This window comes from Epinephelus lanceolatus, chromosome 19 (assembly GCF_041903045.1).
Source record: "Epinephelus lanceolatus isolate andai-2023 chromosome 19, ASM4190304v1, whole genome shotgun sequence".
Taxonomy (NCBI): Eukaryota; Metazoa; Chordata; class Actinopteri; order Perciformes; family Serranidae; genus Epinephelus; species Epinephelus lanceolatus.
Genome location: NC_135752.1, coordinates 11,457,339 through 11,479,025, shown reverse-complemented (window position 1 = coordinate 11,479,025; position 21,687 = coordinate 11,457,339). Strand labels below are relative to the sequence as shown.

The window sequence follows — 21,687 nt, the reverse complement described above, 5'->3', positions numbered from 1 at the left end:
TTTTCCACTAACTCCTAAGTTAAAAAAGCTGATCATGAAAAATTTATTCAACGAATGAAATCTAAAGATTAAGATTTAATTTCCATGTGAATAACTCCGTTATATGATAGGAACTTTGAAAGCTTGGAACATGTTTTTCTATTGTTAATTAGTGCAGTCTTTCTAGAGTGATATGGAGCGCTGACTACAGTCTACAGGTATTGAGTTGTGACCCTTGACAGTGAAAAGTCAAATTTGGAGTTTGCGTTAAGAACATGGACTTTGTTTTGAATATTGTCTTATTATTGGGGAAGTTTTTCATACATAAATGCATATTTAAAGACAAAACCTAGTTTGAAACAATAGAAGAATGAGTTAAAACCATTCAGTAAACCTATCAAACTTGTTGAGGACGAGAAAGCTCTTAAGTTACATTCATTTCAAGATATGTTTAAGTTAATTTGAGATAGCCCTGTTATTTTATTTTGTTCTGTTTTTATCACTGTATCTGGTCTTGATCTTGCTCAACCAGAGTCAAAAGCTGTGATGAGTAAGACTTGAGAACATGCCTTGTTTGTACTCAAGTTGACTGCCTTAACAGTTTTCTAATAAAGTGATGGTGCCATAAAAACAATTTTGTTGTTGGTGTTTTAACCAGGGATGTTATACAAGACAGACTTCTTGATCAGAGAACATTTCAATCAGTTAGATCAGGTCACTCTTAAGTTCAGCTGAGAATCTGTGACTAATTGAACTAAGTGAAAATGAACTAAGTGGCTTTGTATTTCATGAAACTAAGACACTACCAGGTATTTCTATAGGAGCAAAAGTCACAATTCAAACTATTCATGACAACTCTTCATTTTAAAAGAATCATAAACAGTGGCCTGAATTAGACATTTACAGGATGAACAGAATTATATTCCTAAAAATGGCTTTTCAGTATTTTCTAAGTATGTTCTGGAGTGCAGTGCACATCTTATCTTAGAGACCATCTGGCTAATTCTCACAAGTGCTATTATTCTTGCATACAGATATAAATTTCATCCTGTAACACTATTTTTCCATAGACTGCAAAATAGGTGTAGGTGTTGCAACTGTTGATGAAAGACATCAATTTGCAACTATGCTGATGGCCGTTTTTGTTTAAATAATTTGTCAAGAAAAATGCTTCACCTCTGGGTCCATCCTCCTAAACGCAAGGATTCCTGCTTGTGGTGGGTTTATATTGTTGTTAACAGAATGCCTTTGGATTTTAAACTGTTGGTAAGATAAAATAAGCATTTTAAGATGTGCTGTCATTTTGGGCTGTGGGAATTTATAACGGGTATTTTTTAGTAATTCTTTTAAACAACTGTGGAGCATTTTAGATTCACATGAACACACACACACACACTGAGCATGTGTGCTGGTGTAAACAGGGCAGATTGTCTATACAGTGGTTGGTTGCTTAGTTGCAGAAAATACTACAAGGTTGTAAGGCAGAGTAAAAGTAAGAGAGATTTCTTTGCTTGGACTGAAGACGAGGTGGAACTGTTACTAAAAGTAAAACTCTGAGTATAAGGTGGTCAAAACAGTAGAAATCATACTAGGAGTTCTTCCAAAGCAAATATGGCGACACATTAGAGCAGTAATGGGATGTAGCTGTAGGACTGGGAAAGGCAGACCCACACAAAAAGGATCACTAAAAGGTAAGCAGAATGACCTATAATGTTTTGGCTTGACGCGCTGTGCAGAAAAGTCTCTGTACCCCGGCTATTTCAAACTGAAACGGGGTCGGCAGCGTTATCATAGGAACCTGTGACTGTTAAATATGGATGCAACAGTGAGACAGAATGCTGGCAGTCCGTGTTAACATAAGTCAATGTTTTATCAGTGGTGCATAACAGATACATTTGAACAAACTACTGTAAGAAAAATGTTCAAGGTCCAGTGTGTAGGGTTTAGGGGGATATACTGGCAGACATGGAATATAATAAGAAGTGTCTTCTCTTCAGAGTATAAATCAACACCATGATGCACTGCCATGTGTCTGCAGCAGCCCAAAATGGACAAACTAAACACTGGCTATTCTGTGTTTTTACTGTTTTAAATCACCTGGTCTGTTTGTTCTGGAGAGAAAGAGACCTCTGGGGATAATTCAGCTCCCAGTAAAAACCTCCTGAACATTATATATATATATATATATATATATATATATATATATATATATATATATATATATATATATATATATATATATATATATATATACACATACACATATACATACATATATATAATAAACAATGAAGCTGGGAGAAGTTTCAGCCCCCCTAAATCTTACATACTGTTCCTTTAAATTAGAATCAGAAGACCATATGTCACAGAAACAAGATTCATTCAAGAGCAATATTCACACAGCTCCAGTCTTAACACAAGACAGTATTGTGGATCCACCCCTGAGCACTAGCATCAGATTTTTCCTCTCTAAAATGCAGATGAATGGTGACGGGGAGCAGCAGACGGTTTTGACTTTAGAATGCATTTCTTAGCGTCTCTTATTTGAGAATATATTCTGTCACAAGCTTGGGGTGGAGGGTGCCGACAGGCCGTGCACTAGCTCTATCTGTTTCCTTTTCTCCTTGGCACGTTTGATGGTCATCTTGAATAAGCGACAGTACAACTCCACTGCAGCTGGAGTGTCGTCGTTCCCGGGCACAGGGTACGTCACCAGGCTGGGGTTGCAGTTTGAGTCCACCACACCAACTGTGGGAATGTTCATCTTTGCCGCGTCTCTGATTCCAACGTGCGTCTCGAACACATTGTTAAGAGTGGATAGGAAGATGAGGAGGTCTGGTAAGCGGACTCCTTTGCTGTACTGGATGGGGGCGTTGGTAAGCAGGCCGCCCTGCCAGTACCGCGTATGGGCGTACTCCTCGCAATACTTAGCAGTGGACTCCACCAGGTGGCCGAACTGGCGTCGGCGGCTGACAAACAGTATGATGCCGCCACGATATGCTATGTGGGCTGTGAAGTTCAGGGCTTGCTGAAGGAGCTCCATAGTCTGGTCGAGATCAATTATATCTTGATCCAAACGGCAGCCGTAGAGGTATGGCTCCATAAGCCTGAGACAGAGAGAATTACAGTTAGCTTACATAAAGTCTTAAAATGAATCAATTAGTCGTCTAATACTTAATAGTTGTATAACCGAAAATTAATCAGCAACTATCATGATAACTGATTAATGACTGAAGACATTTTTCATGCAAATATGCCCCACACTTTGGTTCTTGTCTCGACTGAGGATTTGCTGCTTTCATAATCTTTTCTGATAATTTATTGAACATCTTTGCTTCATTTGGACTGTTGGTCGGACCAAACAGGTGATTTGAGGATGACACATTAAACTCTAAAAAAACTGTGATAGTCAACTAAGTTGATTTTCACTATTTTAGGATCTACAACAATAATTGATCAATGGTCAGCAGATTACTTGACAAAGAAATGAAGCATCAGTTGCAGCCTTATTCCTCACACTCAAAAACAGGGTTGACTCAAAGCATCAGAGCAAAACCTTTAGCTCAACAGTTAAAGGGCTGTGGGAATTCATACCAACCTGTGCCTGCAAGTGCTTTTATGACCAAGATGCACTCTGGCGTTGAACAGGTCTTTCAAAGAGAAGAACTCCGACACACGGAAAAAGTCTGGATGCTCAAGTGGCTTTTTTAGTATTTTTTCTGCATGAAGAAGAAATAGTATCAATTAATGTCTGGAGAAAAACAAAACTGACTTCACTCATACACACTGCTGCTTTTTTCATATTTGTTATGTTAGGGGCCTTTCCCAAACCAAACCCTCCCCACTCCATCACAGTTTGTAGCCACCTTCACAGCTGAATGGTGTAACCTTCATTAGGGTGTGTGGTATAAATACAGCAGCAAGCTTTAGAAAATGATTCCCTCTCTGCGCTGGAAAAAGGAAGGAACTGTTGCAACTTTTCCTAACTGAAGAGAGATAAAACTCTGTCCCATTTTTTACATTCTTCATATGTATTTGCATTATTTGATCTGTATGTGCTGCTACGGTTTACGTGAAGTTCTGAGTATTACTGTTTTGGCATTAAAACAAATAAATGTATTGATACAAATAAATAAACAGAAATAAAACTTCCTCCTTAGCTTCGTCGATAGTACTGCTTTTCTTTTTTTGTAAACACCTTGGTTTTCACTGTGATGGTAATAAACTTCCTGGTTTTGCAACAGTCCCTGTAAACTGCAAACTCGGGATGCACCGATTTATCTACCGTGTATTGGTATCGGCCGATGTTCCCCTTATTGACTGGAATCAGCCTATCAATAAATAAGATGACATTCACCATTTGCAATGGCCGATGTTTTTCCGTTGTGTCACTTCAATTTAGCACAGACTGAAAAGCAGGGGTTGAAACTAACTGCGTCCTGTCATCAGGACGAAAGGATGCTGTAAACTCACTATTGACATGCCAGGGGACGCACCTTCAGGAGGGATGTAAAGTTGAATACCTTTACGCTTAAAGATAAAACAGTTGTGTCTGTCTCATTTGTATGTGATTATTATTATTGTTATTATAATTATTTTTAAATAACCCGTATGATGTGAGAAGCAACGGGCCCCCGGGCATTTTCACATTATCTATCTGGCCCAAAGAAAAGTTTGGACACTCCGGTGTAGGTGGTGGTTTGGAAAAGGCCTAAGAACTATGTATCTAACACAACTTGCGCCCTAAAACACATTTCAAAATCATGAAAATTGATCCTGCTTAAGAAATAACTTAGGCTGCATTTCAATACTGATAATAATATATGTTGGTTTTGTGAAAAAGATATTGAAAGCACAGACCATATATTTTTCCTCATGTAATGTGTATATACACTTTGGCTTAACATTCACAAATGGATAAATTAAAATATCTCATCATTTCCAGCTTCTGTCTCTAGAGAAAATATTACATTTGGTATGATCCTGAAAAACTAAAATGATTAACTCTGTAGTAATGCAACCATGTGTCTGGAAAAATATTTTATACATAAGAGCAGCATCCTGAAATCATCCCCTGACATTTTGTTTTATGAATTTAACCCCTACATACAATCTTTACAACTGCTAAAAGGAATAAGCAGTTATGATATTGTAAAACGTTTCCTTCTTTATCAAATAACTGAGATTTTTTTTTTATTTCCCCTTGTATGTTTGTCATTTTATTTACTTTCCCCCTTTTTGTTATCTTACAGTACATTTCCATCTAAAACGTACAGTTAGAAGAACTTTCCTATGTAATCAATCTTACCTATTGTATTATTTTGTTTTGGCAATTTCTCTGTACTTTACTGTACTTAATTAAAGTGAATGTTGCCATACTTGTTCTGTCCATGTTCAATTAAAAAAAACATTGAGAAAAGGAGTGCCAAAGGCTCCAGCTCACCTAAAGTTTCGTCATTTAGGACTTGGGGTGATTGGATGGAGGCTGCAGTGGCGTAGTGATGTCCACCACAGGAGTATCCGATTATCCCAGCCCGGGAGTGTCGCAGCCCCAAAAACCCTAAATACAAGACACAAATGTCAGTCAAGACATCCGACATGAACATGTAACAAGCGACTACGGCTAGCTTCCCAGCTAGCTAAGGATGCTACCTGTAAGCTAAGTTGCTAATTTGTCACGTAGGACAAGCATACAAAAAGCAATGCTAAAACTGCGGTACACATCTTCAGGTCCCGTGACATACACTCAAACATATCAAGACGACAACTTACTGTGACGGACAGTTAAACATATTTTGTGCACATACCTTTGGTGATAGCCCGGGCTGCCATGCTTGCTGGAAGGTCAAACTGCGACTACGTGTTTGCCGTTCACGGACTGTCGTAAAGTTCTGTCGTGACAGCTTTCTGCATTAGACTACAATACCCATGATGCCACACAGTTGTTTTTACTCACAACTTTATTGAAAAAAAAAACATTACATCAGTGCTCTGATGTTGTTTTGCTCAAAAAGGTACAAACGAACAACATTCATGTAAAGCAACAAGTCCTTTTTGTTTTCAATAAAGATGGCACTTCTTAGAAAGACAACAGTATGAATAAGAATTCATGGCAGCTATCTTCTTCAGGACAACTCAAATTCAATTTTAAAGAACAGCAACTCACTCAAACTATGACACCTGTAATTACAATTATTCAGTAACAGCATGAAACAAAATCAAGAGAAACATGAGTAAAGAATGGCAAAATACTCAGATTTACGTTTTAGTCTAAACTGCAAAAAAATAAGAAATGCCCTTAACTAGTAAATCAAATAAGTGACCTTAAACCTTCCTCCATGTACTGTTACATATTTTGGAGAACACTGCAACACTGCAAAACATCTCAGCTTAAAAAAAAAAATCTGTCCTGTAAGAAAAAGGTAAAAACAAAACAAAAAAAGAGCCAAAGACCAAAATATGAAATTGCCAATTGCCTTGACTATAAAAAATAAAAGCAACCCTTAACTTAAATAAGTCGAGGCTGACTCCTCAGGAGATTGTCCAGAGAGACTGAGAGTGACAGAGAGTGATTTTCCTTCCTTAATGTCTTCATCTTGAAGTGGGGTACATGCCATGGTACTGTTCCTCGATACATCCCCGTCTTTACTTTTCTCTGCTTTGGCCTTTTCAGCCACAAACCTTCTGATCTCTTGATCTATGCTATCATCACTGACTAGTGAACTGCCATCTTCCTTTATCTCAAGAGCAGTCTGAGCATTGTGTGGCAACAGGGGTGTCCTCACCCCCAGTTGCTATTTCACATTCATACATATATTGCTCTTTGTTCTTATTAGTTTGTTTAAGTTGTAAAATGCTCTTTTTACTCAATCCACACTTGTCTTTCATGTCATCCTTACTCTTTTCTACTTTTTTCAAAGAATTACGCTTGGAAACAGGATCAGCTTTGAAATTTTTGGTCTCTATAGTATTTCTCAGCAGCGACAATCTCTCGTTTTCTTCTTCGACTTCTTTTTTGTCTTGAGCAGGTCTTTTATTTTATTGCTCTTTCTTGTGTAATCCAGCAATTGGGTGTGCTGGACTTCTTTATGAATGGGCTGGATTCTTTTCCACGCTCAGGTGCGAGTTTAGGGGCTGTGTTCTTTAACACTGTTAAAGAAGAAATACCCTTAACTGGCATCGGCAAACGTGATCTTAAACTTGTTCCTATGTACTATGGCCAAAAACCAAAATAAAATAAAAATAAAATTGCCACTAGCCCACAATATAAACACTGACAGCAACCCTTACATAAATAAACAATAAAGTGCAAAATACTGTTCAATCACACATCATCCATGTGCATCGCTCAAATGCAGAATTCAGTCTTCTGCTCTGTTATGCTGTGGTGGCTGGGTGCTTCATTGCTCCTGAAAAGAAGATGAGAATCCAAGATGACTGGGGTTTTATGTGACTGTGATCGCTCACTGGAGATAAAACCATTTGGGTCCAACCACATACCTGTTGACTGGAACAAACTGAAGCTTCCTTTTGACATGTTTCAAAGTCTTGTTATGCACAGGAGCTCTCCTGTGAGAAGAGACCTCCTGCAAGCATCAAGTAATACAGATCTCACACTCTCTGGATACAGACAATTTAAGTAAAAACAACAACAGCAAAAAATTAGAATTACCACCTTGCTGATGTGTACCTCCGCAAACCAGTGAAGCTGCAATTACAGTTTACATCCAAGTCTGTCCAGACTCATATGTAACTGTGACAGTAGACAATGCTTCAGATATGGATGTTGCTGCAAGGAAGGTGCCAATTCTAAAACTTGGACATCTTCAACTCGGCAGCACACAAGATCTACACAATCACCACAGTTTCAATGTGGGTACTCAAGATTAGCGTCACCAGTTCATAATCCAAATGTCTCCCCTTCTGTTCCTGGCCAAAAAAGAGTTTTTTAAAGACCCTTTGGACATAAATTGTCATCCCTTCATCATTTTATCTAATTAAACATTTATGTGACATTTTTTCATCATTAACATATGAAATCTTGAGTTAGGGCCTAAAAATTTGTGCCAAATTTGAAGAAATCCCCCTTAAAGTGTTCTTAAGATATCACGTTCACAAGAATGAGACAGATGAGGTCACAGTGACCATGACCTTTGACAACCAAAATCTAATCAATTCATTGTTGTAGTTTCTGCCCGATTTAAAGAAATTCTTGAGATACCAAGTTAACGAGAAACAAACGGACCACCCGAAAACACAATTCCTCCTGGTACGGCTATCACTGCTGCGGAGGCATGAAAACCCCAGTTGTCCACATTGATGGGGCTGGTGAGTTTAGCTATCATGTCAATGAACATCTGGTTTCATCATAAAGGGATACAAATAATGAAGCACCAAACACTCGTGTTTCTACATAATTGTACCTCCTTGCATTTTTCAGTCAGGTACCTCCTTTTGAACATGCTGCTTCTCTCCTCTGTGGTAAGAGCTATGCAAGGTCTGAAGGTGAAGCCAGGGTCAATGGCAGTGGACAAAGACCTGGGCAAGGCACAGCGGGACACACATCAGACCAATTTCCAACAATTACTAAATGCTAATAATTCATCCCAAAGTCCATCTTCAAGCCAGTGAACATAAGCAAGCATTACTATGATGTATTTTCCATTATTAATGAGAACGACCCACTGTTGCTCGGATTCCACTCTTTATTACACAGATGCACTTAAAAGACACGGCAAAGGTTTTTTGTTTGTTTTTTTCTGAAAGAGTAAAAGAAAAAAAGAAGACACTTCTTACAAAATATTTACAAAACCTGGCGATGCACAGCATGTTCAGTAACTTTTTCTTTTTATAAACAAAAATAAATAGCCTTTTTTTTCACATAGGAAATTCAAGGAAACTTCAACATGACAAACAAATGAACACACTAAATATCAAGTTTAGCAAGACAGAGAGGAGTAACTATGTGGCTTCTGTGGAATCAGGAACAACCATTTAGTGATAGAGGTAATAAGTCCAAGTTATAGTGGCTTTCATCAACAACTAAGCTTTAAATTCCCATCTATGAGTTTAAACCGTACAGTGACCTGAAACCACTGCGTCTGAAAAACAAATGTTGTTGGGAAGATGTGTTATGATATCTCCATTGTAGTCGAGAGATACAAGATTGTTCCAGTACTACCTGGTGTTCTAAAATTGTTCTTAAAATGGTGCCTATTAAGGGTCAATGGTTTAATGTATCTTCAACATGTACCCTGGCCTTTTCTATTTATGTGCAAAAGTTAGAAAGGTCATCCTCAATCTGCGGGTGAGGTGAGAAGTCATTTTCTGGAATTATTGTTATTAGAACAACCTAAATTTAGAGATTTGGCAGCAGGGGGGTAATAACATAAAGAGGTCGGGTAGGGAGGGATAAGGTGAAGGGTGACATAAGGAGAAGTGCTTTTAGGTTGACGCTGATGATACAGAGTGAACCTTGGTTGCTGGACTTGATTGGTAAGGTACAACATGGAGGACAGAGTTGAGAGTGGTCTGTAGACAAGCAGCCCCAGCTGCACAGAGACAAACATGATAAATGGTTGGCATGAATTTGTACAGGTAAAGTCATGGTGAACTGTATTATGTTAGGCTAGATGGCATCTGACTGGTCTTTTTCATTATAAATCTAAAGGGGCTTTCACACCACTGAGCTATGACTTGCAGCCTGTGGTCATTTCAGTGAGGGGAAGGCAGCAGAGGGGAAGCGGTTTTGAACATGGTGGTGCATTTGCCACACATGTGAACGGCACATAGATTTTGCGCATTCATGCTGACCTCACCATGTTGAACTTCTGGTGGTTGCCGCCTGGTTATGGCCGATCAAACAGCAGGCATCGTGGAAGCAGGAAGATGACAAGATGGAGGAGCTGATAATTTTGGTATCCGAATACCCAGAGTTACAACGTAAGCAACTTAACAACCAGAATTAAAACTGGGCCTGGTATAACATTTCCATCAAACTTCAGATGACTGGGAAATTGTAGAAATTTCCGTTGTCTTGCTACAGTGTGCAGCTACAAGCTAGCTTGCACTTCTTCTGCCAGTGTCTACTGAAAGACCTGCCTGTCATTGCAGTAGTGGACGCTAACGGCAGCTTATTTAACAATGCTTTGCTTTTGGGGGAATGCTCTTGCAGACAGGTGGTTATGATGCGAAAGCAGCTTAAAAAAATAAGCATCTAGGAGACTTAGCATAGATTTTGATAAATGTAATTGCATATTACAGAAAATTTGACTAGCACACATTTCTCAGTGTGTTTAGGGCTGCTACACATGCTTATTTTTATTACTGACTTATTATTTTCTTGCTCAATTGATTGAATTACTGTATGACAAAAAAGCAACAACAGCATTTCACATGCACAAGTCTCTTTTTGTTTCACTCTAACCATTCCAGTAATGGTGCAAGCTGAGTACAGATTTGACATTTTGATTTACTGTACACCAGAACATGAATTGATCATGGACTGTATAAGTATAATAAATGTAGCTATCATGACGTCACCCACTTGTTTGTGGACTCCCAGTCTGAAGCCTCGAGTTCGGCATTTTGGCAGCCACCATCTTCGTTTTTTGGAGCCAGAAGTAACAATATTTGGAGAGGCTGGAACTTGATCTGACACAGATTGTACCAATGTCCCACAGACAGCCTGTCACTCAGGTAGCCCCGCCCCTGAATATGTGCAACTTTAAGCCTTAATAAAATAAAAATAAAAAAAAAAGGGGGAGATGTATATAAATTCACCCCCTGCACAGTTGTCATGGATGTTTAGCTACCAAAACCTTTTTTTTTGTACCTGGCTAAACATGTTTAATTTCTGCTGTAAAGTTGGGCATTTTAATATGGAGATCTATGGGGACTGACTTGCTTCTGGAGCCGACCTCAAGTGGCCATTCAAGGAACTGCAGTTTTTGGCACTTACTCGTTACCTTGGAGGTTACTGCTTGAAATGGATGTAATCATACAATATATGTTGTCTTCCTGCTTTTATCGAGATATTTCTAATGAAGGCAGTGACGGAAACATAAAAACCTACAACATCAACAATAATTACTTTTTAACTTTTGCACATAAAATGTCTTCTTAAAGTAAACCCACATACCACATGTACAGTAAATTGGGTAAGATTATGTAATAACAGTATGTATTTTTCTGAGTAACATTGCTAATTTGTTACATTAAAAAGATACATCCAAATCTTACGCATTTGGTCTTAAACTTAAATCTTTATTTCATCATATTAAGAGGTTATTTTTCTTGGTCACTTTTTTTGTTTTTCTTTTTACATAAAATGGGAAACATATTTAGGATGATGTCATTTTCTGCAAGAAAGTATGCTGCATTTTGATGGTGGTATTACTCACGCTGTCTGCTTCTTGTAGCAAAATGTCACTGTATTGCTTTTCAAGGGTTTGATGATATGAATTAACCTCAGATCACAAAAAAGTCATGATGGTGTCACTGTGTTACATAGCCGTATAAATGTACAAACACATTTTTTTAAAAAAATGCCTGTTTTGTCTTATTAACAAGCGTTCCCTTCGAGCCTATAAGTGAATAAGCTTGATCATTACCTACACTATATTCATTAGCAGGGCGCAATCAAGAAATGAACTCATAAAAAATTGGATTATGATGCTATGGGACATAAAGGCCAAAGAAAATACTTACACTGTGGAAAAGCCCTGCTTCTTGTCTGGATTTCTCCTGTTGCCTGACTCACAATTTGCCTCGTCTATAAATTCTTCCTCTGTTCTTTCTGGATGTACTTCTTTATTATCTATCTTCATGCTCTCGCCTTCTCTTTTTTTCTCACTTAGCAAGTCCACTCTCTCCTTTCCCTCGTTCCTTTCCCTGCTTCGAACCTGCACATGGTTGGTCCTATTAGATTCCAGTTCAACAAACACACTCTTGTCCTTAGGTATATGTACCATGCTCTCAGTCTCTCCTTCTACGGGGCACTGTGACCTGTGGCCAGGCGCAAGGCTCCGTGCAAAGGACATCCTTGGATGCCTGGCAGTAGACAAAAAATTCAAAACAGGGGATCTGAATGTGGTATTTACATTTGTCTCTGCAGAGCAGGGGAAAGGTGCTCTGCTGGTCCGTGCAGAAGACCAAACATTGACTGGAGTCTGTGATTTGGGGCCCCCGCTTTGATATGGTGGAACTGCTGATGCAGCCTCGCTGATTTTAGATGATGTGATATGGAATGGAGTTCGACTGAGAGTCCTAGTGTCAGTCGCAGGGAGTCCAAAGCTCTGGCGCCACTTGATTGACTCTGAGCGAGAATGAGCAATGCTAGGACTCAGAACTGGCCGAACTCTCTCCGTCTGTGGGGTGGCATCCTGGCTGTCACCTCTCCCAGAGCTAGGCCTCCTTTGCTCAGTTCTAGCAGCCCCCGCCCCGTCTGCTGGCTCCAAAAGACTGGGGCTGCAGGACTGGACTGACGGCAGATGGGATTGTGCACTCGTGGAGACGTCTGGCAGCAAACTCTGTGGCGCTGGAAGGGGCTGACTCCTCAGGGGAGATTGTCCAGGGAGAGGACTGATACTTTTTCTCGGAATTTCAGCCAGCTGATTTTCCTGTTTAATGTCTTCATCTTGCAGTGGAGTACAAGCCAAGATGGTACCGTTTCTCGATACATCTCCTTCTTTACTTTTCTCTGCTTTGGCCTTTTCAGCCAGAAACCTTCTGATCTCTTGCTCTATGCTATCATCACTGTCTACTGAACTGCTATCTTCTTTTATCTCAAGAGCAGTCTGTGCATTCTGTGGCAATGGGGGGTCCTGACGCTCAGTTGCTGTTTGACCTTCATGCTCTTTACTCTTATTAGTTTGTTTAAGTTGTAAAATGCTCTTTTTACTCAATCCACACTTGTCTTTCATGTCATCCTTACTCCTTTCTACTTTTTTCAAAGAACTGCGCTTTGAAATAGGATCAGCTTTCAACTTTTTGGTCTCTAAAGCATTCCCCAGCAGTGGTTCTTCATCCTTGAGGCACATCCTTGATTTCCGCTTTAAATCTCTCGTTTTCTTCTTCGACTTCTTTTTTGTCTTGAGCAGGTCTTTTATAGCCGTGTCTAGGTCCTCATCACTGTCAAGTGAGCTGCTTTTGTCTCCACTTTGCTCTCTCTTGTGTAATCCAGCTATTGGGTGTGCTGGACTTCCTTGTGAAAGCACTAATGGGCTGGATTCTTTTCCATGCTCAAGTGAAGGTTCAGGGGCCATTTCTTTAACATTGTTATCTGTCCCTGATGTGTTGGAGATGCTACAATTTTCCTCTTGGTGTTTTCTTCGCTGTAGCAAAGACAATCGTTGAGGTTTCTTTTGGATTGCAACTTGTTTTGCTTTTACTTTCTCTGGCTCATTTACACTTGGAGGCTCTTGAGTCATGGCAGTGAGTGGCTGTTTGTGCATTTGGGCCTTCTGCTCAAGAAATTTCCTGATTTCTTGCTCTATTCCGTCTTCACTATCAATAGAACTGCCATCACTTTCTTCATCTGGGCAGTTGTCAGGAGGTGAAGATAGCAGGGAAGGTTCGGTCAGAGCACAAGTGCTAAGACCGACACCATGATGGAAGGCCCCAGGCATAACAGTTTTTGAGATGTCCAGTATTGCCTCTGCACACATGAGCTCTGCAGTTGTATTAACCTTTGGAGGGGCAGGGGTAGGTTGATCCTTAAAACTTTCTACTTTGAACAAAAGCAATCCATTTCCTTTACCCTTTGAGCTCTCTGAAGGTGTGTTCTTGGGTGTGAAAACAGATGGAGGAGGAAGTTGAACAGATTTTACTTCTCTCTCCGCTCTGGTCTTTTTCTTTCTCAGTTTGTGTTTCTTCATGTTTTCCGTGCTTGTATTTCCAACATTATGAATTAATGACTTAGTTAAGGGTTTTTGCTTGTGTATGAATGGTTTCAGGGTGCTTTTCTCTTTGAGTTGCTCAAGCTGATAGCAGCGAATAGCTTCTTCAATCCCATCATCGCTTGTAGAGTCAGACTCATCTTTGAATGCGTGTGGATTAAAAGTTTCCCTTTTGTTCTGCTGCTCCTTTTTCTCTAACTGGTATCTCTGAATGGCCTCCTCGATGCCGTCATCACTGCTGGAATCATTTGAGTCTTCCTCCACCTTAATGGTGACCGGGCACTTTACTTTGTTGAAGGGGCTAATTATTTTAGAGGGGCTCTTTGTCTGCTCTTTTGGCAAGACTAAACTTTTGGTAGCTGTACTTTTATTTGAATCCAGTTTCTTAACTGTGTCGTCATTTAGGGCAGCCTTGTTCTTGATATACTTTTTTATAGGTATTACAGCTGATGATGTAGGAGTCTCAACTTTGATACTCTTGGGAAACTGGCTACTGGCAATCAAAAACGTATTGCTGTCAGAGTTCTGTTTGGAAACCTCAGGAATAGGTGGGCTTTTCCTGGGAATTTTGGATGATTGGAGAAAGGTGAAGCATGGTTCCCCCTTTCGTTTGTGATCATCCTTTTCCTTCAGGTATTCCAGGATTGCCTCCTCAATTCCTCTGTCCACAGAATCATCACTGTCAGAGTCAGTGCTCTCGTGGTTGACTGGGGAGGAAACACCTACATGTTGGTTTTCAGTGGGACCTTTAGTTTTGGACTTGGCTCCCACATAAGAGCCCACTGCAACCTTGCAGACTGTGGGGTGACTTTCCTGTCCTGGTGGCACATTTCCCTCGATCTCGTCGCCCATCTCGAGTGAGGACTGGGAGCTCCTAAGGCTCTCTATGATCATCTGGACCTTATCGGAGATAGGTGCGCCTCTAGTGGACAACTCAGTGTCAGAGTCATTGAAGCAGATTGGAAGGCTATAGCCTCCAGGTGGACCACATGTTCTCCATTCCGATTGCGTCGCTGCGACAGGAGGCACATTCATCAAGTACATTCTAGTGAAGTGAGGAGAGGTCCTTGACCATTGGAGTGCAGCTGCCTCCGATCACAATCACATTGTTCAATCTGAGAAGAAAACAGAAACAGAGTCAGGTCAAACTAGCAAGTCAGACTACACTGATAATTAAAGCCCCCCTGGTGGAATTTTCCATTAAATCACTGGAATATTGCAAACTGAACCATCTGCCAAAGAAATCCCCCCAAAAATGTACATTTTATCTAGGTCTGTACCCGACTCAGAATTATGTCAGTCAAATCACATTTGGTTGTTCAATATGAACATTCAACTGTTACGTCCATGGAGAGTTTGAACGAGGCTCAGCGGAACATTCAAGATGACAGCAAAGTTCATGTAATATAGTAAACAACCCAAGTTAGCCCTCCAAGCTAACGCATGCTAGCTATTAGGGGTGGCAATCACCAGAGGACTTACGCTAAGATATTATCACGATACTTGGGTTGTGATACAATATTACTGTGATTTTAAAAATGCTGTGATATGCTGAGTATTGCGATAAAATGTACTGTGACATGCTGCGATTTATTACCTTTTTTCAACTGTAAATTATGTCCCCAAAGGAAAACTTTGTCAATATCTGTTTTATCTATTAAGATAAAGTTTTCATTCTGTTCGTCTAACTTAAGTGCTTTTTACTTTTTACTGCTTTTTTTGCAGCAGTAAAATGTATGTAGTGGACTGAAAAAACAGCTGATTGTATTATTCAAGTAGGCTACAGAAAATTTTATTTGTATTTGTAATATAATTAATTTATATAATAAAAAAAAACTAACTATACTAACGATAGATTGAAAATGTGCAAAAACATTTCTTGACACACTGCAGCTAAATCTGGGAACCAAAACATCCCTAGAAGTTTCTACGTAGAACATTAAAAAACATCAAGACTCTCGAATTAGCGGTTTCTAAATTACCTCAACACAATTTTAGCATGTCTGTACATAGCAATATTTTGTTAGTTTTCAGCTAACATATACACAGATACAAATTTATTTCAGTGAACTACAATATTGCCTCTCAGTGCTACAGAAAATGGTACAATATATTACTACTCTTGTCTCTGATATTTCTATACATTTTATATTTGCCCTTGTTGTTGATCTCTCACCCTGACAAAGAGGAAAACATGAGGTTTCACAATAAATATTAATGTAGAAAAAGTACCTCTGTATTAGCACTTGCTACTGAACATGTCATTTTGTCAGTTGCCTACACTTTGGCCTACACTTTGGTCAATCACTATATATATCCTTGCAAATCCTGAATATGCAGCACAATGGGTAACTTCAATGTTATGCTGCCATCCTGTGGAGGAACTCCATGTGACCACTCGGCAGTACGTTGTGGGCTATTTGTTGTGAAATGTTTAAGTATTAAAAGTTGTTTTTGACACCCATCTAAAAGACAGAGCTTTAGATTAGGTAAAAAAGCAAGAGTAATCAAAGGCCCTCGCCATCTAATATGGTGCATATGACCGAGCAAATGTGCAATTAATCAAATGACCACAAAGTAATTGCCACACTGTGAACCTGGGGCTTTCAGGGCCCCCAAGGGGGTGGAGTGCCAGGGCAGTTGTCCAATTTGCCAAGTAAGTGATCCAGCCTTGAGGGCTGCCCTGAAGCTGTGACTGGAGTGTAATGTGAATTTTATTGCAGTACTAATACTAAATAAAACAATGTAACAATATTTAACTCTGTCCTAAAATGTAATGCCACTATTCTCACAGTATATTCTTGGATCCGTTTGTTGTTTATCATCATGTATGATTGCAACCCAATCACCAGAATAAATGGTAAGTATTGAATGTTTATGTAAACCACAGATAGGTAATATTTGTACATTATTATGTACTGGATATGTTGAAACTTAACATTTTGACAATATTGTGGTTAACATGTGGTTATGTTTAGGTACAGAAACCGCTGGGTTATGGTTAGGATAAGATCATGTTTTGGTTTAAAATACTTGCTTTTTGGTGGCAAAAACACCGCTGGAAATGCCACGATGTCCAAAAGACAACGGACAGCTTAGCAGTTATCTCGTCTAAGTGTCAAACCATTTACCATTCCCTCCACCTCCTGATGACAAAGTCAGCTCATATGCAATCAGAACTATGTCACTTTAGGAACACTGATGACACATATTAAATGTACACATGTAATGTATTCGTAGTTTGCAGAAATGCACAATGCCAACATTTGCCTCTGGTGATTGGGCTGATGATTTAATTGTGGCATTGGGAGAAACAAGTTTAAAAATGCTCAGAATGGAGTACAAACAAAATATTTTTGTACATTTTTCCACTCTGGAAGCCCCATGGAACCCACTAAAGGGCCTCTGTGGGTCCCCTGGCCCCACTGTATTTATTTGAGAACAGCTGATGTGAATTTACTGAGCCTGGCAGGTATCACGGGAAACATTTTGGATCACTTGTGTGCACAAATGGGTAAAGTATGCCCTTGAATTACTTAATTTAGTCCTCCTAATTATTACTGTTACGATATTGTAGAAGTAGGACCTGAAAGTAAAGGTTGTTGTGACATGCTAATAGCTATGCTTTGATACAAATGTGCCCTCTAATTACTATATCAATTCCCCCAAATTAACAGTGTTAAATCATCATATTTATCTAATTGGTCCTTGTCCCCTCAACACCCTTTCTCTCATTCTGTTTTAACGCTACATCAGATGTTCTTTAAAGTCTCACTGATGGACAGATTCGACTGTGCACTTGTCCAACTGTCTAATGCAATGCTGAATAAATATGGAACATTATCACGTCATGAGCAAGCTGGGCGGCTGGAGTTCAGTCACTGGTGGAAAAATATTCAGATCTTTTTCATGCAAGTAAAGCAGCAATTTCAGAATTTAAAGGTATCGTAATACAAGTATAAGTCCTTCATTCAAGTTTTTAAGATAGAGCACGTAGGTATTATCAGCAAAATGTATTTAAATTATCTAAAGTAAAATTACTCCTTATGCAGGATGAATGGCACCTGTCCATATCAATTATAATTATTATTTAACAATTGTTTATTACATTATTAGATTATTATTACTGATGCAGCAATGTGTAAACAGAAGTTTAATGAGCTACTTTTGAGCCACTTTATAAATTTTGAAAATCCCAAATTTCATATGCTCATAGATTTTTAAATACTAATTTGAAATGTAACTAGTAACATGCTATAAAATACAAGTAACCTAGGGACTGTTCTTGACTTATCAGATAGGGGTGGATGGCATGTGACTCCTTTCCTTTTTTTAATTTTACTTTTTTAAAATTTTGACCCTCACTGAAGGTACAGGTATTTTTGGTGATAAATGCATGACCCTCCCTCCACCACAAATTAGTTATTAGATTCTTAAAACTTACCCTTTGGTGTATGAAAAATAAAAAATAAAAGTTAAAGACAAAATCCAGCATGCATGCTGGATTCAGTTAGGGCAAATGGTTTATTTTTGGTCACATTTTGGCAGAATAAAATTATTTTGATGACATTTTTTCATTTGTTTTTTTATTGTTCTTTTCTGATTGAGGCATTCTGGCACATGATGTGTCCAAGGACTGTTGGAAATTTGAAAACCCAGAGATAATTTCAGTTTTTGCCATTTCTGGCTACAACAAATAGTGCAACTTTGGTCATGTTTAAGGAAATCATGCCTTCAGGTTGAGAAGGGATGACTTCTTAAGAAATCTGTTCTAAATCAAATACAAAATAAAACAATTTTAAGTCATATGCCCCTCCCAAAAGCCAAAATTAAAAAAAAAACCAAGTCCATTTCTAGTGCTTAAAAAAAATTATTTGACATGCCCCCCCCCCCTCCCCACCCCCCACCCACCACCAACACCACCACCACCACCCCCCCTCCCCCTTCTTAAGTTAGGAACAGTGCCTTAACCTACAGTTCTTTGTGGCACCTGACTAACTGTAACTTATTACTTTCCACCACTGGGTTTATCCTTACGTTGGACTGATACAAGCGCAAAGTAACGCTGTTTAACATGTTTTGATTGCAGCTCGTTTGTGCTCGGTTATATGATGCAAACACAATTCTTGCACATGAATCGAAATGGTACCTGCCAGGCTCCAGGCTCCGTAGATATAGGATGGTAATGTGGCACCTGAACCTAGCACGACTATGAGACTGTCCTGTGAGTAACCTAAAGTCCAAAGTTAAACCCTGCAACAATCAGTACTGTGCCCCCGTGAGCATGCATGCTTTTGGGCATTAACCCAGCCGAGGAGTCGCTATGCATCAGCCTTTGCTAGCCGTCCTACCCAAATTGTAAAGCCACCCTTCCGATGTGTGTGCACCCTGCAGGGGGACTGGGCAACCCGACTACAGCGTGACACCATGAGACAATATGCCCAACTCTTAATCATCCTCCTCGGTGACTGTAACCCGCTAAACCTGGTAGAAAAGTGGAAAATAACTACAGGAAACCAGTGTGGCTCACCAAAGACGCCCCGCCGAAAAAATACCCAGAAATACAAAAACCGAGCTAAAAAAGGTAGCATAACGTAGTCCTATGCCAACTTTGTTTGACATATCATGTGTACGAACAAAGTTTCACCAGACATGCCAACATTAGCTGGTAGAATTTTCTGTATTACATAAGCAACCGTGGTGCTGCGTGTTTTGTCCCTCCCGGACGCTTTCCTGGTTGCTACAGAGAAACCCCGGCTGTCCCCGTAACCCTCTAGCGGCACGGACTGCACCGATGCCCGGCGTGCAGCGTTAGGAGACTCCGCAGAGCAACCATGTTTCTTGGTACCGGCCATGGTTGTCAAAACCCTCGATATTCGGTCGATAACAGCGCTAAATGCAATTGTAGCCAGGTAACACTTATATATAAAACAGCATGGTTACATTTGTAGAAGAAATAGGCGAGATGGTGTGAAACATCGGAGGCATAACCGTGGCTAGTCGGTGACTTGAAAGACACAGGCGGGCCTCCCGGCTGCTGCAGCCCCGGCATTTTCTCCGGCAAAGAAAGCCTTTGTATTGAGCCACAGCTTGCCCTCCTCGCCTCGGCTATTTTCCACACAGCTACAGCCAAAAAACACAGTGCACAAGTTGAACTCACCTGGATATGACACGAAACCGCTACAGTGGAAGTATGCTCATCGCTCCGGTGATTTAAGATGTTAGGAAAGCCGCCGTATTTCAGTGTCCGTCGCCAGCTCACTCTCCGCCTGAAGCTCCCTCAGCCGAGTCCCCCTCCGCTCCGACTGCCGGGCGGACAAGCTTCCTTCAACCCAGAGTCCAGCCAAGCACGGACCCTTTCAAATGTGACATCGGTAGTTTACCCGGAAAATGTGTAGTCTACGCTTATATTTTACATTGTCACACTACAAAACAGTGATATGTCTAATGTATCTGTTAATATTGCAATAATACACGAAACAGGCTTTTCCGGGAACAATGTATAATATCCCTTAAAAATACTTAAAAAAAAAAAGCGTATCCCAGAGGACTTTGCGACACTGTCACTATCATACGCCTTCTTATTAGAAAGTTTTAACTCCCATACGGCAGAGTAGTTTGATAAATTATTTATTTAAATAGGGACAACTCCAAGTATGTTTAAACCATGTTATATTGGAGTAAAATCCTACAAAATACTGACCTACCATATCATTTTCAGTGATATTTAGTTCAGCTTCGACTTGATACCTGCAAGTTTTTCTGTAAAACAGCCCAGATGTGTCTATAGGGTTGCAGCTAAATAGTTTGTTACCACCTTAATAGAGTATAACCACTTTTTAAGTGTGTTTTTAATTGCATTAAAGATCCAGGAAATAGAGTTTTTTGTTGCATTTCGCTCTTATTCTCAGTTAGGATCCACCACTGGTGCAGTGAAGGGTATAAGCAGCAGGGGTGTACATACAGGCAGTGCAGTTGCACTGGGGCCCCTGGGGTGGGAGGGTGGGGGACCTCATGAATGACTTAAATTGCCACTGTGGAATGACCCCTGTGTTCAAAGAAGAGCTCATATTAAATTATAAATGGTGCCATTTGCTATAGACTACATTCCCTCAAAAATGTAAACCCATCTCTGTCATGATTTTCTTTTTTCTTTTCTCTCTTTGTTTTTTTGGTGAAGTAGTCGGTAGCAACCTACATCAATTTATAAACGTATTCTACATAAACTATGAATGAACTATTTAAAAATCTGTTAAAGTAAATAAATAATTTCTTATTTTCTAATTCTGACATATACAGGTATGCAATGATGATTGTTGGTAACATGTTCGTTGTCTAATGTCAAGTCTCTATTTGATCATTGGACAAGATGACACAATCTGGTTACTAGTTTAAATGCAACTCTTTGAAGCTGAGCACATCTACAAGTCCAGTGAGCAGTCATGTCTTTTAAACAGAAAAGCGGCTGTAAGGAATAGAGAAACGAACAGTAGGAAAAAGTAGCAAAGCTCCCTAAATTAGATTCACTTGGCTTTTTTCTAGAAAGTTGCCTGCAGTGTGTGTATGTGTGTGTGTGTGTGTGTGTGTGTGTGTGTGTGTGTGTGTGTCTGATAACTAGTAACTAGTGTGCACTGGAGCCCATGGCAACTACCTTACGCTACTAATACTGACCCTTCACAGTACACCCACCTATCAGCCATAGATCAGTTGGAATATATGAGAAAGTATTTAAACGTCCTCCTCTGTAACCTACCCGAGTACATAGTAGTACACCACCTCATCAACTACCACTACACCACTCTGGCTCATC

The 21,687-nt window shown here is 39.7% G+C and overlaps 2 protein-coding genes across 2 annotated transcripts; both read right to left on the bottom strand.

Moving 5' to 3' along the window:
* Positions 1-1,830: 1,830 nt before the first annotated feature.
* On the bottom strand, positions 1,831-5,899 carry mrps2 (mitochondrial ribosomal protein S2). The gene is made up of 4 exons (XM_033646338.2): positions 5,787-5,899; positions 5,423-5,539; positions 3,578-3,698; positions 1,831-3,086 (listed from the first exon to the last, which is right to left on the bottom strand). Exons 1-4 carry the CDS (start codon positions 5,809-5,811, stop codon positions 2,540-2,542), a joined length of 810 nt encoding a protein of 269 aa, XP_033502229.1. The 5' UTR covers positions 5,812-5,899; the 3' UTR covers positions 1,831-2,539.
* A 63-nt stretch (positions 5,900-5,962) lies between these two features.
* On the bottom strand, positions 5,963-20,413 carry ppp1r26 (protein phosphatase 1, regulatory subunit 26). The gene is made up of 5 exons (XM_033647081.2): positions 20,038-20,413; positions 11,689-14,992; positions 8,403-8,517; positions 7,480-7,565; positions 5,963-7,388 (listed from the first exon to the last, which is right to left on the bottom strand). The coding sequence occupies exons 2-5, from the start codon at positions 14,919-14,921 to the stop codon at positions 7,328-7,330; spliced, it is 3,495 nt and encodes a 1,164-aa protein (XP_033502972.2). The 5' UTR covers positions 14,922-14,992; positions 20,038-20,413; the 3' UTR covers positions 5,963-7,327.
* Between the last annotated feature and the right edge of the window lie 1,274 nt (positions 20,414-21,687).